General features: G+C 43.8%; 1 protein-coding gene across 1 annotated transcript; it reads right to left on the bottom strand.

The window, feature by feature from the left end:
* Positions 1–717: 717 nt before the first annotated feature.
* tmod4 (tropomodulin 4 (muscle)) lies at positions 718–17,089 on the bottom strand. Its single transcript, XM_069174937.1, has 10 exons — positions 16,997–17,089; positions 9,572–9,750; positions 8,115–8,271; positions 6,969–7,088; positions 3,017–3,109; positions 2,739–2,869; positions 2,223–2,330; positions 1,800–1,943; positions 1,382–1,526; positions 718–1,193 (listed from the first exon to the last, which is right to left on the bottom strand). Exons 2-10 carry the CDS (start codon positions 9,671–9,673, stop codon positions 1,171–1,173), a joined length of 1,023 nt encoding a protein of 340 aa, XP_069031038.1. The 5' UTR covers positions 9,674–9,750; positions 16,997–17,089; the 3' UTR covers positions 718–1,170.
* Between the last annotated feature and the right edge of the window lie 254 nt (positions 17,090–17,343).

Below are 17,343 nucleotides of genomic sequence, written 5' to 3'. Positions count from 1 at the left end.
TTTTTTTATTTCAAGCTTTTCCCATATTTCACGAGTAGTTTTTATTTTTTTTATTTTTCCCCCTTTCAGTTTGTTAACAAGTTTCATGCACTTCAGTAAAGATGTGCCTTTTGGTGTAGCTGCTTAGGAAAGTAAACACGCCAGGAAAATGTACATTTAAAGAACTTTGGCTCCAAAATGAGGAATTCAAAGACGGGGCGATTTAAAAAAAATATATAAAAAAAAATTGGACGACAGGAAAGCTACGTTTGTGAAGCTTCTATTATAGATCTATCAAAAAAAAAAAAAAAATAGGAAGCCGCCAGCTCCTTATGTTCCCGTTTTGAAAATACATTTTGAAAATACAGTGCAAAAGCCTAGTTTTGTTTCATCGTAATTGTGCAGCAGGTTTAAGCAGTGAAAGTCGGGGAATTTGACTTCTGACTCGCAGTTGGACCCCTGAATGTTATAACGTTGTGTATGAGAGACACTACTTGCCTCAGAATAGCTGCCATGTTGTTAACCATCTTCATTTTTGGTTAAAATCCTGTTTGTCGAGGATCAATTGGTTTTGATTGAGATTTTCATAACGTGATTAAAAGTTCGTTTGACCTTAATATTGACGGCCGCTTTTGGCGGTCAACGTTCGTTAAGAATAATATTCACACAAGCAATAACAATTAAACTTGCCAAACATTTCCCCCCCCCCCCCAAAAAAAAAAAAAAAAAAAAAAATAGTTGAATATATATTTTTATTTAAAGTATTTACAGATTTGTCTTCCTTCCCACATATGATGTAGCACCACATTAAAAAAAAAAAAAAAGTCATCATGAGTGAAAAGAGTGGGTGATGCACAAACTTAAAAGCACGGGTGGGGGGGGGGGGAGAAAAAAAAGACACTTCACATGTTGCTTGTGACCTATACATGCCTTTATGATGAATTCAGCAGTCTACACAAAAAAAGCTCGCTGCAGCCAATGAAAATGAAATGATTAGATGTTAGACGGCGACCTCAGATTAATCTGGGGAAGAGTTGTGCAGCTCTGGTGCGCCACGGCGAGTAAAAGCCGGCACGAGGTTGTCATTGGCAGTCATTGCAGGCTCTGAAGTGGAGGTGGGAGGGGGGGGAGGAGTAGGGAGGGAGGGGGGGGGCATCCAAGCACCCAAGCGGTCGTTCATCTTGTTTGTTTTCATCTTAATCTCTGTTGGCGAACTGCAGGCAAGAGAAAAAGGTCAGATAAGAAAGGATTAATGGCATGACATAGTTTACTTGACCCACAATTTTGCCAAACATTTAAAAAAGCGATTCCAGGTCAATTTGAACATTTCTACGTGAGATTTTTTTTTTTTTTTTTTTTTTTTAAATGATTTTCTGAGCGGCGTGGTCGGAGCGATTCGTACGCATGTCGTTGTTTCGTGTGACGGCCATGGCGGCTCTGGCTCGGGGACCCTGCTGGGTGAAGTGGTAGCCGAACTTCAGGATGCTGGAGTTGTTCTCCAACATGGAGGCGATCTCCATCTCAACCGAGTCTCCCAGCTTCTGCCTCTGAACCGGAGAGAAAGAGCGGCATTGAGACATTAAGTTCTTTATCCAGATGTGCGTTTCATTAAAAAAAAAAAAAAACGAATTTAAAAAAAAGAACAAAACTTTCCTCAAACAAGATACGGTGAGAAAGAGATCTTATTGGTTTATTTTCATGTTTTAGCTGACGAAAGGGATGATTTCTTGTTCTTAATATATGCTTAACAATAAGCTCACGAGTAATAAAAGCCAGTTTTCTTTTTTTTGTTTTGTTTTTTTATCTGCCTCCTTTCTGACCTGGTTGTCGATCTTGAGCTCCACCAGCGTGGCGTTTTTGGCCACAGCTTTGATGACGGCCATCATGCCGTCGGCGGTGATGAAGTTGGACTCGATGTTAAGACTCTGCAAGCTGGTGTTCTCCTGCAGCATCTCGGCGCACGCCTGGCGACGCAAACGCGGACGTTGGAAATCAATGTTCAGACGCTGCGCTGCTACCAGGAGTCGGTAAATATTCTCCTCGCGAAAGCGTCTACATTTCTTTCGGTTTTTTTTAAAAGTCAGCATTATTTTTGTCAAATCCGCTTCATGCTCCAGGATCCGCGGCTGAGTTAAGGTGCTTGCAAGGAAGTAAACATTCAAAAAAAAAAAAACAAGTCTTTTATACCAAAGAAATTAAAGGACACGACAATAGATTTCTTTTTTTTTTTTTGATGTACTCACGTGGGCTACGGGGTCGTTGCTACGGGTCGCGGCGATGCTCAGAATCTCCACGTGGGAGTTTCCCTTCATCGCCTCGAAGATCTCTTTCAGCGTCGGGATGGGAATGTCCTGCAGGAAAGATTTTGAAAGTTTTGGTCCTCAAGTTTTGGCAAATTTAGGACGTTTTTACATTCCAACTAATCAATACAGCAGAAGATATTAACTCAAAACTGTTCTTATTTGTCGTTGCAATGATAAATGATCTCATCATTAAAAAAAAAATTCCCCTCGGGGATTAATAAAGTAACTACCTAACCTAACCTAACCTAACCTAACCTATCTGGTCGTCCTGCCGTGTGTTAAAAATGGCACGTGTGGCAAACAGCGGGTTGGAAATAAGATTACTGGTTTGACCTTTGATGCAAAGCGAATATATTTGCATTTCCGATCGGTTTAATTATCGCCCGCCGTGTTGTGACGCGTCATCGGGGCGGGAGGGGGAAGAGGGGGAGGAGGGGGAGAGGGGGGTTGGCCGACCTTGATGTTGTTGAGGTTGACCTCTGTCAGGCTGCTGTCGTTGTTGTGGACCCTCTCCAGGGTCTCCTCCACGTTCGTCGGGTTGGGAGGCTCCTCGGGGAAGATCTTGAACGGATCCGGTTTCACGACACCTGGAGGAGACGCCACAATCGTTCAGCTGAGGCTACGGGGCGGCCCCGATAAAACGCGGGAAATGACCGCGGAGGTAAGAAAAAAGTAAATCAATAAATATGCAACGGCGGCTCGTGAAGTCGCTTTTGAAGCGGCGCCCCACGTACTGTTGATGCCCTCGGTGTTGGCGATGGTGCCCGTGGTGCCCAGGGCGTCGTAGTACTGCTTGTTGCTCATCAGCGTGTACATCCCGAGGATGGCTGCGAGTACAAGGGAAACAGTCGCGATGAATGCGAGTCACGGACGCCGTTCAGATCAAAAATATGTCCGATATTTGATCGCAAATATATTTGGTCGGTGCTCTTGTCACGTTTTTTTTTGCATTTTATAGTCTGCGTCCCTGTCTTGATATCCTCCCAACACAAATTCTTGGATTCAGTTCGGAGTCCAAAACCAAAAGAGGCCCAGTTGGGTGATCATTCCTCTTGTGTGTGTGTGTGTGTGTGTGTGTGTGTGTGTGTGTGTGTGTGCGTGTGCGTGTGTGTGTGTGTGTGTGTGTGGGGCGACTGACTCCCTCAAGTGTTCTTCTGGCTGATATGGAGTCGCTGTTAAAAGATTTGGAAGAGAAAAGCACTCCCAGTATTTCTGGTCATCTGCAGTATGTGCCAGGTCAAATTCGTAATTTGCAATTGGCTCTAAAAAAAAATATGTAGTCGCTGCTGAAAATAACCCTCTCAGTGAGTCTTTAATCTAATAATCAGCCACGGTAAAAGAAGTACTTCTTTATTTGAGTAATACCTTTATCCTGTTACCAGTGCGAGTAAAGATTTTATTCAAGTACTATATACTATAATTTTGTTTTTTTTTTCTGTTTTTAGCTCTCCACCAATCACACTTCAGTGCCTCGGTGACGACTTCACTGTCCATTACCAAAGTCACACCCCTTTTTTTATTGCTTCAAATACGACAGTTAGTGACGTATTTTGCGTTGTATTGTCTGTCGTTGTTTTGTTTTTTTATTTATTATTGGTTTGGAGACTTAACTGACAATGTATTAAAAGAAAAGAATAATTTCTTCAGAATTTTATTTTTTTTATTACATGGGCTTATACAAGAGCATATGGAAGCTATAGATATAGAGTACTGCACTTCTCCCCTTCCACGTGTCCTTCACCGAAATGACATTTCCTCCTTTTGTACGTGCTGTTACTGCTTCTGACCAGAAGGGGGCAGATGTACCGGCTCGCGCCCTCCTGGTTCCCCGTGTTAGGAACCTGCCAGCTCCAAACTGGGTCACCAGCCAACTGCTGTGACAGCAACCGCCTCCCTTCCTCCCAACCTTCCCACCCCGCCAGCCTCCCGACCCCCGTGTGGGGAACCATGGGAAGGGCCTTGTGAGGAAAAAAGTTAGGCCAAAGGGGGACAGCTGCCTGCTCGGGGGGGGGGGGGGGGGGGGTTTGGCGGGTATAGGGGTAGGGAGTGTGTGTGTGTGTGGGGGGGGGGGGTCCATAAACGCCCACATGTCGTCCGGTTTGGCCCCTGACAGTAACCCCGAGTTAGCTTTGCAGCACAAACTAGTCTGCAGATAACTAGAAAGGCTCGATATAGCAACGTATAGCAAATATCTTATATAAATCGTGAGGATCAAAATTCCAGGGGCGCCTCGTTGGACACTCGTTCCCAGCTCCGGTCGGCCGGGCTATTCATCCCCACCCCCCCACCCCCCCCCCCCCTTTTTTTTTTTTAGTCTGTTTGCCAAAAAGCCCAAACAAAAGAGTGACAGAGGCTAACTGAGATTTAATCCTCGTCTGGACCGTGTCCAGGGTTAAAACGGTGGTCTCTCCGACGGGCCGGTGGAGCCGGACAAACACGCTGCCCCGGCTCTGGCTCCGGCCCGTCAGAGGATCAAAATCAAGACAGGAAACGCGTTTGATGGTTCATATTTGACCTCGTTTAAAATGCGATCCGTGCATTCAGTCTGCGTAACGTGTGTATAGTTCTCGGGTGGATCGAGAAGGCTTTCTGACATAACTATTATTTATTCGTCTGCCGGACTCCGCCCACAAAACAGCGCTCGTCCAATCGGTGGTTAGCAACCGTAACTAGGTGAGGCCAGAGGCCTGTCAGGATTTTGATTTCTCTATGTCAAACTGGTTTGCGTGGGACTGTAGTAACAAGCAGCACTTTTGCATTTAGTTGACATTTAGTTTGGTCGGTCAAACTCACTACAACATCCTCCTTGTGGGAAAGTTCTGTCATGCTCTTATTTTGGATTTAGGGAGATTTACATTTGGCAACTGATAAAAAAAAAAAATGACCCAAGATATGATTAACTTTGCCAAATTTTTTTAACGTATTTAGCGTCGTTGTGTCCGACTTAACCAACTGCTAATTGATAAATCCAGTTAGCTGCCACGTGCACACTTGTCTGTACTTATAATGCTACTAACGGAGAAATAATTGGATTGTAAGTCTCGTTTGCATCTGGAATGATGTCATATTTAAAGTACTCTTTCTAAAAAAAAAAAAAGACTCCAACAAGACGACTCACATTGCTTTAAGCTTCAGTTCGATTCATTTGAGCTTCACGGCAACGTGGAAAACGGTCCAAACTTCATTATCTGCGAACGCAGTAGCTTCCCACTCGTCTGTTTTAAACAGATACAGTATCTCTGCCTCCCCCTCCCTCCTCCTCCTCCTCCTCCACCATCCCTACATCCACCCCCCTTCTCCCCTCCCGCCTCGGCGGCCCTGGGGGCCGGGCTTATTTATTTCTGTGCTGCTGATCGTGGGGAATTGGACCCCGTCGCACGTCTTGGCCGCGTCTGTCAGCCCCGGGACCGCTGAGCTGTCTCGGTTCTGAGGGAAACGGTACGAAGCGAACAACAACAAACAAACAAAAAAAAAACACGCCCGTGTGACAGAACTACGCGGGTCAGAGCCGCCGTGGCGAAAACAGCGAGGTCACACCGCGCTGTGTGTGTCATGATAGGTTAACGAAACAGCTTGTGGTGGGAAGCTGCACGAGGACCAAAAACAGATGACGTCACAGGGAAAATAGAGTTGTTGGGTTGTTGTTGTTGGTTTTTTTAACGCACATTTTTGCATGTCGTCGGATTAAAGGCACGGGTGAACGACTCGGACACCCGATGAGACGGAGCCGTCAGTGATTAAATTCGTTTTATCGGTCTAGATCGCTGATTTACTGACGTTTTTCTGTCGTGTCCTCCTCGGTCGCTCTCATTACACAGTTTGGGGCGACTACAGAGAGATTGTGTCACTGTGATCTGCGTTTCAGATAACTATTACTTTAAAAAAATTAAAAAAAAACATGTAGCTGAAGGGCTTTTTGGGGGGGGGTTGATATGCTTTGTTATAAGCACTCTGTATCAGTCAGATTCATTGTAGTCAATGTTGGATGTCGGATCACGACTGTATGTATTTTTGGAGTGTAAAAAATATTGCGCAGTGAGCCTGATGAAGCCCGAGGGTGAAACACTTTGTTCACACAGTACGCAAAAAGAACAAGAACTACCGCCTCCGCCGACCAGTTGCAGTTTACGTCCGTGTCTGTTCAGACTCATATGATATATGTAGTGAAGACTTTGAAGGAATTTGGCCCCAAAAAAATCTGATTTTGATAGAATGGCGCTAGACTAACGCTTCAAATGGGGATTTTTCTGCAAAGAAGCTAAAAGTAAAAGATCTGTACAACCGGCACGGTTTTGAAGGCGGAGACCCAACATGAGCGTCACTGAATCCGTATCCGACCAAACGGTAAAACGCGTTCTCGATTTCCCCTTGAATAACGTTCAAAAATGAGTCAACACGTTTTGATGTCGCCCGTGAAGTTGACCTTTGACCTCGTGGATATCGTGCGCCGTCACTTAATCACGTTATCCTCTCAGACATTTGTGTGAAAGTTTTGTCAAAACTGAGCCCAACGTTTCTTCAGTCACGGCCACAAACGTGTTTTAGAAGGTCGCAGTAAATTTAACCTCTGACCTTTGAACATTCAATTCGGATGAATTCATCCTCGAGCCCAAGTGAATGTTTGTGCCAAATTTTAAGAAATTACTGTGAGGATACTGCCAGCAGCAGCGATACTGTGTGTCCGACCTGCGATGTCACACATCTCGGCGTCAGTGGCGTTTTTCAGAGCCTCCTCCAGCTCCGGCTCCAACATCACCTTCTCGTGGTCGGGGATGTCTGAATCCTTCTTGGGCACGAAGGCCTTTCCTGGAGACATACAAAGAAAAAGGGGGGTTAGACAGTCAATCCAATTTTTTGTTTTTTTGTTTTTTATCTTAATGAGGTTCTGTAGTCTGAATGTCTTGAACCATATATTTATCTTTGTTTTTGGGGAGAAGCTCCGTTCGGATCATGTTTCCCAAAACACGAGTAAGTCAGGGCTTTTTTTTTTTTTTTTTCTCCACATATTTACGAAGCAGCTCTATAAACCCGGTTTTCTTCTCGCAGCCTGTACTTTGCTTTTAAACTCTGTACTTTTTCTCATTAATCTTCAATTTCATTTTAGACAGAACGTAGACATGCCTGCTGTCTCATCGGTTTCTGTTTATTGGGCCCTTCGCACAGGAACTGCACGGAGCGATTCTCCTCAGCCGAGTCATTTCCCGGTGTTCGGTCCGAACGCGTCGGCCCGGCGGGAACAGGGTGGAAATGGCCCCGAAAGTCGGTGAGCCGTAAAAAACCCCACACAGACCTGAAGCTAAGAGCCTGAGCTGCTTGCGCGGTGGAGCGTCACGGGGAACAACTGTCCAGCAATCCGAGCGAGCAGCAAAGAAAAGACCCTGGAGATTCAAGACATGCATGACCCTGAAGAGCGATTGTTCCGACTCTATGGATAATCCAGTATTTCTATAATTATTAACAAACCTCTGTGCAGATAAAATGAGGGGAATATGTTCCCTTCACACGGGCAGAGGAATGGGAATATTCAGCTCGATTGTGTGCAGCTAGAAAGTTCTAATTAGCTTTTATATTATGATCAATTCTTTCTATATTTCTGTTACGTAAAATGGGCAAATGCGGCTTTGTCTGAGTTTCGTTTCAGAGAAAATCTGGATTTCACTCTCACAAGGTTTCAGTTCCTTTTTGTTGTATCGTTTCGTGAAATTCTCGTTTCTGTTTGTGTTGTTCATAAAATTCAACAACGAAACTGAAATCCAAAGGAGTCTTTTTTTTTTTTTAAATATTCGGTAGCAGAACACCAACAGATGTCCTCCCACAGAGCCCCCCCCCAACCTTTCTTCTCCCTGGTGAAGGGCACCAGGTCCTCCTTGTCGGGGAACTCCAGGGCCTGTTTCTCCAAGTGCTGCATCAGGGCGTCCCGGTCATACTGCCCCGTCGGGCTCTTCTTTGTCTGGTCTCGCTGCCGGAAGCCGGCTGGAAGCATGGCATTCTGGGAGAAAAGGCGGGTTGGGGGAGAGGGGAGGGGGGTAACATGTTATTTTTAAGTGGCATTAAGACTATAAAAGCAGGGAGCATGGATCAATTGTTAAACGTGTAGATGGACTACGTGATTAAAAAATAGTCTGAATGCAGAAACCATCGAACGACCTCCTGCAGCCAGATTGCAGCGATCTTTCACCAAAAGATGGGAAGAAATAATCATCTGACATCTACTGACGTCAGTTTCAATTTCATTTTGAGATCATTTGCAAACCTGAGTCTGTGGTTTCACATATTTAAATGTCATATAGTGTAGAATTGAATTTTTAATCCAAAATAGACATTTATCATTACATTTTGAATATGTGGATGGATCATCATGCGCAACAAGCAGGGCTGGACGCTTTTAGGGTTGACAAGTTGCTCAAAGAAACAACCCACTGAGTGTGTTTGGTCATCAGTCTTTCAGTTCTCAGTCACATCATTATTAAATTTCACAATTTTTTTTTTTGTTGTGGGACGTTGTCTTTCCTTAAATCCCCCCCCCAAAAAAAAAAACAGAATGAAGGTTAAAAACTGGTTAAATGAAGTAAAAATACCAACATCCACCGAGATTTATACAATTTTCCTCATCTCAAGTGTGTCACAGTGTGGAGACCAACGTGACATTAACTGCAGGTGCACAATGGCAACTCATTCATACTAATTTTCAAATGTAAAATGAAAACCTGGAAAGCTTTTTTTCTGCACTACTCTTACTAAGATGTGGTTTGTTTTTTTTTTTTTGGGGGGGGGGGGGGGTTGGGGGGGTATTTTACCATCTAAAATGAAATGTTAAGCTTGTGAATATTCTGCTCTCAGTGTTTGTTCATTTGCATGCTGCATTGTTGGATCTTGTCAGAAAGGAAGAAAAAAAAGCCTGAAGCAGTTTCTTTCATTGTTTTCCAGAGTAAATGTTTGTTATGGCGGCCGTTGATTTTAGTGACTGAGAAAAGTTGCTCGACTTTTAGCTGATCTTTTGCTGCTCACTTTCTTGTAGAGTTAAAGTGGATGCCACACATCCTGTGTTGTTGGTTTTTTTCTTTTTTCTTTTTTTCTTCATACCTCTGAGTTAACAAGCCACACCTGGTGTCAGGTGTTGATTTTGGAGCAGCCTGATCACCGTGAGGGAACAAACACCTGAGGGGACCTGTGAAAAGCATCAGGCTCCAGATCTTGGCTACTGAAGGCCTTGTGGCACTGGAGGAAAAGTGATCAGAAAACCCGACCGCTTGGCAGGCTTTTAAGACAAATCGAGCGCTCCTCCGTACCTCAGGGTCCATCTCCAGCAGGTCAAGCTCCAGCTGATCCAGCTGCTCGGCGCTGAGGCCCTTGAGGATGGCATCCTCGTCGATGTCCCTGGGGTCCGACATGGCTCCTGAGGCTCCGGCTCACATGCACGCACACTCACTCATACACACTGCTTGCACAACCCCTGGGCAAGAGCGCACTGTGGGTGAAGAGGAGAGAGGAGAGGAGGGGGGAGGGGGGGGGGGGGGGATCACGATGAGGTTTTTTTCTTTTAATGCCATCTTATGGTTTCTTAAATCTTATGGTGTCTTATCTAAAATGTTACACTTTCTTTATGCTCTAATCAGAGTTATTTGTGACCTTTTTCCACTGAATTAAAACTTCATTAAAGCGTTTACTTGGTTGTTAGTTAGTGATGCAGTGAATTGTATTTCCCTGTGAAACTCCTAAAATTGAAACACTGACACTTACAGATGCGTAACAAAAACGAGACAAATTATCACATTTTGTCTGTAAAGTGTTTGTTTAGCTGTTTATTAGGACGTAAGCTGCGTTCAAATGAGGTCGTATTCACCGTGCACACGGGAAGAGTCGCTATGTACGGCCCCCTGTTGCGGTATTCACCGCTTCGGAACTCAAAATGTTCTATAAGCCTTGAATTTTACGAGTTGTGACGTGTTTGCTGACGTTGACGGAAACGGCAGAGGAGGAAATGCAAGTTCCTTATTAGTCAGATGTTACGCTAATATATTGCAATTTTAGTCATGCCGAGCTATCCTTCAAAACTTTTCCCTCTGTGCCTTTGCATTTCCTGCATTACCCTAGCTTCGCTAAACGGTTAACCCTCTGTGGCTTCTAGACGCCTTCCACGTCGCAGTTGCCTGGCAACAGTGTTTTTCACAACTTAACCCCTCGAACGCCGAGCGTACGGCGCACACGAGTTCTCATGGTTGTTTTTTTTTCAGCTTGTTTCTTACTGGAGAGATGAAGGGACATGTAGACTTAAGATGGGGGGGTGGGAGTCATACAAAATGTCAAGCCGGCCGGACGCTAGCCAAGAATGCTACAACTCGCATGGTCACCACCTTCATCCCCGGTTGTTCTGACTATGAGTAAATGACAAACCCCCTCTGTCCTCATTTTCCCTGGGAACCTCCTGGAACCCTGTCAAGGACTGCAGGAGGCGTGTAGGGGGTGGGGGGGGGGGGGTTCCCCTACCGGCATTTTATCAAACCACTGTCCTTGGAAAAACAGCTTGGTGATCTTCATTCAGCTTATCAGCTGCCCTATCCAGAGTGCTACAACAACGCGATGACGATAATAATAGATGCATTTCCAATAATAAATCCGCGATACTCAGGACGGCCGAGTCTGTATAAATATGTTGCAGCAGCCTCCAGGTCACATTCTTACGTAATCTTCAATTTCACTTTTAAAGACACACCAGAGGTGAGCAACCGCCCACCGCCGCCCCCGCAGTTTGAAAGGCGAAGAGGCAGAGAGAGAAATGAGATGAGATGAGATGAGAGCGAGCAAGGTCTTTGTAACTTTAAACCCTTCGCCCACCGCACAGCGACTAAGAATAGCGGGGTGGAGAGAGGAGAGGAGTGCAATCCCTTATTTATCATTGACAGACACTCGCTCGTCCGGTAGTGGAACCACCCTGAAAAACATATCTGCACCCAGCGATGAAAAGCCACCACAAGCACACAATAGACAGAAGATAATGAGACACAGCGGGTGGGGGGTGGGGGGGGGAGGGCTTTCAAATACCACAGCGATAGCATATATCTCTGGGTCAAAGTATGAGTAATACAGCTATCAGGTTTGAGGGGCTGATGTTTTCTTTTCTTTTTTTCTTTTTTTTTTTTGGTCCAAATTTTTCCCCAACTTGGACAGAGAAAAGAAAGCCATCACAACGTGGGTTCATTCAGCCAGTCGGCTTGCGCGATGTCAGGACACATCCACATCTGTGATCTGTGATGGCAACAAGAGGCCAAGTGTTTTACAGCAGGCGGCTTTCTGCGTCCGTATAAAGTCACAGTTACGCTCGGGGATTCATTAAAGGGATATTCAGAAAAACACGGGCCATTAGATGCTTTTACAGGGACGTGAAAAACAAAACTTTAGTCCTGACACGCTCACCCCAAACGACCCGCCTACGGACTGAGTCATAGTAGCTTAAAACGGAATTTAAAAAAAATAGAGTGGGATGTCGGAAATAGCTGGCAGGGACGCAGAGACCCGCTGTGAACAAAACTTACTGAAATTAACACAAAAGGTAATGACAGACAGCATTGTGTTTGCAGTGTAGAAGAACCAGGACTTCAACGTTTAGCCTCTAAACTGACCAATAGTATGTTTTTAAATCATTCAGAGTGCTAAAGGTCACGAGCTAAAGTTACTATCCGGCTCGCAAACTGCATGTTAGCAGAGAACCTTTTCGGTACTTGTTTGTTCGGGAGCTGAAGTGCAACACAGGACAAGTCCACAAGACATTAGCTTGTAAGCTTATGAAGGTTGCGGTTGTGTTTCAAGACATTTACACTTTCGGAGACTTAACCAAAACCTTATGTAGCCTAACCTAGCCTAAAGCCTAACTTAACTTAACTTAACTTAACTTAACTGAACTTAACTTAACCTAAAGCCTAACTTAACATAATTTAACTTAAAGCCTAACTTAACTTAAAGCCAAACTTAACTTAAAGCCTAACTTAACTTAACTGAGCTTAACTTAAAGCCAAACTAAACTTAACTTAAAGCCAAACTTAACTTAACTTAACCAATGTCGCCACCCAAAAATTGAATTTCGAACAAGACCCTGAAAATCCTCATTCACTTTACATGATTTTGTGTACTAATCCACAACCAATTAGTATTTTAATCAACATAACACAACAATTGTTTTAGTAAAATATAAATGTTGTTTCACTTTGGTCGAAATAATGGGAGGTTCAACTCTTTTTTGCAAAAAGTAGATATTTCAGCCATTTATAGTAGGACAAGAAACACAACATTAAATGAATTACTTGTGTTTATCTCAGGTCAGATTAATTAAAAAAAAAAAAAAAAAAAAAAAAAAAAAAAAAAAAAAAAAAAAAATTTGCATTTCTGCATCAGGGATCCTGAATAAACCATATCAAATGAAAATAGAAGGCTTTGCAGATACATAACCAGAACATGCAAAGTTCAACAAATCTCTCTTTTTTTTTTTTTTTTTTTTTTAGAAAACTTAGATGATGTAAACAGCTGTTAAAATATGTTCCTGTGTGCCTTAACTGCTCTGGCAGTTTCCCATCAATGCTGCGTGGCTCTAATGCGTAAAGCCAATGACACAAACAGCGGATCACACGGCTGAGTGTCGAGGAAGATGGAGGAGATTTAAAGGATGAGGGGGAAGGAGGCTGCGGCTCAAAGGACCAAGTGGAGGATAAGTCTACCTTGATTCGCTTTTTTAACCGTGGATGAAACGTTTCACCAGCTTTTACCACCCTGAAGCTACAAAAACAGCTTTTTATATCAGGGGTTTAAGCTCGAACTTTATACTTTTTTTTTTTTTTTTTACCACCTTTACTCCCTTTTTACCATAAAATCAACAGATTGTGAGGTTTTCAGTTACGGGACTGAACTTCAACAACATTCAACGAGAGGTTTTCGGATTTAAAACGTCGGGTATCCTCACTGCTGAAGTGTCGTCGGGCAAAAACGTAGAATCCCTATTGTTTGACCTCTGACCTTTACGCGACGGACGCAGGAAAAAAGGAGGAAATTTCCTCCGTGTCATTAGAGAAATGAATCCATTTCATTCCTATTACCCATTCACGTTTATTCTGACGGGCTGAGGTCAGTAAAGGTCATTGCAGTTAAGGGATTAAACTAACATAATTATTCAATAACAAAACCATTCTCTGCTTACTGCTGGATGTGTAAATAGGCAGCCGTTTTGCGGACACGCTCACCACATAAACTTAACAAATAACTATGTCCGTGTCGTTTTGGAGTGTTTTTCCTGCCCGCTAAGTAGTCCAACCCATTCAAATATTAAAAAAAAAAAAAATACCGACACCAGACCATTTTTATCTGCTGTCGTCGATGTCGATGGCCGTCTGTGACTCAAGGAGTGGACGTGAGCCCAAACAAGGCTCATGTGATTTGCCCGCAGTCAAGCCTTTGAGCCTCGCTTATTGTTGAGCTAAATACACGGCTGTTTTTTTTTGACACTTTAGCTAAGAGGGAGGGCTCAGACAAACCCCAAACCGGTAGCGCGGCCAGTGAAGACAACTGAAGAACGTATTACTTTTAACGCATATAACGTCATACTGGGATGTTGTTTTATCTTCTGCAAATCCAGACTAGATCAAAAACTTGTCAGGATCCAAAAAAAAAAAGAATCAAAACGGTAAATACTTTGACTTTTTTTTTTTTTTTTTTTTTAAATGGCGCCCTGTTAAACCGAGTAGTACAAATGTTGTGTTTTTAACATTCAATTTGGCTCATTCGCCGAAGCCTCAGTGGAAACAGACTGTGTGTGTTTGTGAGCTTTCGTCTGTCCTCTGCAGTCCCAGCTGGGTTTTTCTACATGAAACAAAACAAACTGGGAGTGGAGCATGAGCGCTGGGCTGTCACCTGCCACTGCCAGCTGGCTCCGGACATTTTCTTTTTCCCAGTCAAAATATCACGACCATCTTCCCGCACCTGCAGCTGCTGTCTTTATGGCATTCGCGGTATGCAGCTGAGCCCGGCTATAAACGCATGACTACATTTTTATCTGGGGTTTGATTAATGACAGATACTACTACTAATGACAGATAAGTAACTTTAAATATTCAAATTGGGTTTTGGGTTTGATGACCATCAAAACAACACCAACACACATTAGAATTTCTTCTCATTACTTCAATAGTAAGTCGATGGTTTTGAAAATCTCCTGAGACAAATGTCCTAATTACTGCCATCCGGCTTAATGAAGCAACAGAACGGGACACACGAACAGAGAGCTTGATTAAGATTTGATGGGAATCCTCAAATAGGGCTATTGCCTCATCATATTGAACTAAAGGTCCCTTATTTTACACTTTTCCTGTGTTTTATTTGCAGCCTTGATGTCCATTAAAAGATATTTTTTGGGGGGTTTTTAAGTACCAAAAATCATCTCATTATCTCAAACTTGTATCGGGAGCTCTACAAAAACAGGTCATTTCCTGTCTGTGTGTCTAGACGTATTGATACCATTGACCCCTTTCTTCTGATTGGCTGGCTCTTTTCTGAGTGACGCACCCTCAGGCAAATCATTTTTTTTCAGTCCCGAAGCTCGCAAACTCCAAAACAAAAACGACCACTTGGTATCTTTTTTTCCCCACATAAAAGGGCGGATGGTGGAAATATGGCACAAGTGTGACTTTGTGACATCACAAACTTGAGGAAGTCCAAACAGCAAAGTTGCTGAATACCAACTGTGAGCATTTCTCTTTGGACTGAGGGTTTTGACGCTTTCACTATGTTTATTTAGCACCATGACCTGCTTCATAATCAAAATGGAAATGAAAATGTATACAATATGGGACCTTTATATATATATATATATCAGATAAACTGAAAACACACGTGTAAGTGTGTCTTTTTAAAGGATTTGAAGTGATGAGACAGACTTCATTTGTTTTGCACTGACATCCTGTGTACACAGTTAAATTAACCGTGTGATTTGTAGCTTGGCTCCATCATCAAAAATGTCAACTGAGCTTACAGAAATCACCTGGAGCCAATGTTTTCTCCGAGAGTAACCAAAGCAGCTGGCTCCAACCGCCTCGACAGTTGCGCTCGTTACGGCTCTTCCAGCTCCAGCCATCTGTTGAGTTTCTACAGAGCGTGTGCACATGCAGGCACTTTGGCCGCAGCGGTTCAAGTATTCATAGCTTACGCTTCAGACTGATTTAGTAAACGCTCGTGCAGCCATTTCAAGAACACGCTGAGTACAGAGCTTCTTGTTAGTTGGAAGTCTGAGGGCGAAAAAAAAAAAAAAAAAAGCTCTTATTTTGGAAATACATGCAGTAAAACCATGATTCAAAGCTTGTCAGCTTGTGCAATTCTTCAGTGTACTTAATGGCATGGACCTCCAGTAAGTCTATGTCAAGAGAGCTGCGCTGAGACAAGAAGCAGAGGAGAGTTACTGTGTGTTTTATAAGTAAAAGACCATTACAGGGGGTTTAGATTTCATGGCGACAAAGGTTATACACTCATAAATGCTCCAAAATGATTTACATTCGGCTTCTGTGTCGGGGTCCTTCTTTTTACTGGGGCATAAATAAACTTTGGCTCTTAGTTTCACTTCTCTATTTTTTTTTTCTTGTTGTAATTTTCTGAAACAGGAGCAGGCTTCAAAGAGGCTTCTTTTTAAATGAGTCCTTCTTTCTTTTTCTTTTTTTTTCCGCCACCGACAGCGCAGAAGATTTGTCACCACCCGCCGGGTCATCTTCTCCACGTCTTACCGCCCGAGTGTAACATTCCAAATCAGCCTCTCAGCTTAATTTTAGCTTCACAAGTCAGCTACTTCCAGCCGTGTGAATCCTCTCCCGGCTTGGGTTGCTCCTTGAAGACCGTTTCATGGGGGGGGGGGGGCACCATTTCGAGGCCCCTCAACCCCCCCCCGAAAAGAACTTCAAGACTCAATTCACCAAAAGATAATTCATTAAAAAAAAAGAAGAAAAAAAAGAAAAACTAGTGTGAATGAGTTTTCAACTGAGCTAAATCAGCAAGAAGGTCAAATCCACATTAAATTAAAGGTTTTTACACTTAGCCCATCAGATCCCAAAAGACAATCAGATCAAGTGACGAAATAGACAAACGTCAGGCACTAATGGATCACAACTGGAGCGGATGAGCGGGCTAGAGGGCAAACTTTTTTGCCCTCCTTCCCTTGGTTTCCGAACACTTACAGCCTCCCCATGAGACAATATCTCCAAATCCCCTGTGACGAATTAACCACACGGCGATGGGCAGCAAAATGGACGGCTTAACCCCTCCACATACCATGCTGATACATTCATTTGAGTGACAGTGGTCCAGTTTTTTTTTTTTTTAAAAGCTGACGCCCTGCAGATAAGTTGCTGCTGGGGTGGGGTGGGGTGGAAGCGGGGAGGTGCGCGTGTGTGTGTGTGTGTGGGGGGGGGAACTATAACCACCCACAAAGTGAAAACACACAACTTATTTCAACATCAAACCACAAAAAAAAAAAAAAAAAAAGTCTGCACAGAAAATATGAATACAACCATGTCCACGCTTCTATTTGACAAAAAAAAAAAAAACCAGAATCCCACAGTGACCTAAGGAGCGTCTGCTTGAAGGAAACAGAGCCCCAAAACAGATGATTTTAAAAAGTGTGGATCACCTCCAACACGCCCGTACGACCTACAAGAAACCGAGACACAAGGAAGCAGCCTCTCACCTACCTTCACAGAAGCGCAGTGCTGAAGCCCCCCGGGCAAGGCAGAGGCTGCAGTTACAGAAAGTTGTCTCTCCTTTTTTTTTTTCTCCTCCCTCCCTCCCCCCCCCCCCCCCAACCCTCCCTCTCTCTTTCCCCCCCCCCCCCTCCCCTCTTTCTCACTCTCCTCTCTCACTCTTGTGTGTGTGTGTGTGTGTGTCAGGCTTCAGGACCGCTATGCTGAGACAGGCACTTTGAGAAGTCAGCATTTTATTATTTTGGCGGTGTGACAAGAGGAGGGGGAGCGGTGGGGGGAGTCGTGGAGAAAGGGAGTGGGAGAGAGAGAGAGAGAGAGAGAGAGAGAGAGAAGTGGGG

The sequence above is a fragment of the Embiotoca jacksoni genome, unplaced genomic scaffold (genome assembly GCF_022577435.1).
Source record: "Embiotoca jacksoni isolate LCO1_2020_lvr unplaced genomic scaffold, fEmbJac1.0.p SCAF_63, whole genome shotgun sequence".
Taxonomy (NCBI): Eukaryota; Metazoa; Chordata; class Actinopteri; family Embiotocidae; genus Embiotoca; species Embiotoca jacksoni.
Note: the sequence above shows the minus strand (reverse complement) of the source record. Positions and strands in the feature narration are given on the sequence as shown.

Excerpts from the sequence above, each read along its gene's own strand:
- tmod4 (XM_069174937.1), bottom strand. The coding sequence starts at position 9,673 with ATGTCGGACCCCAGGGACATCGACGAGGATGCCATCCTCAAGGGCCTC. Across the intron at positions 1,527-1,799 it reads AGCTCAAGATCGACAACCAG|AGGCAGAAGCTGGGAGACTC; the intron begins GTCAGAAAGGAG and ends TCTCCGGTTCAG. Across the intron at positions 1,194-1,381 it reads CACACGAAACAACGACATGC|TTCGCCAACAGAGATTAAGA; the intron begins GTACGAATCGCT and ends TCTTGCCTGCAG.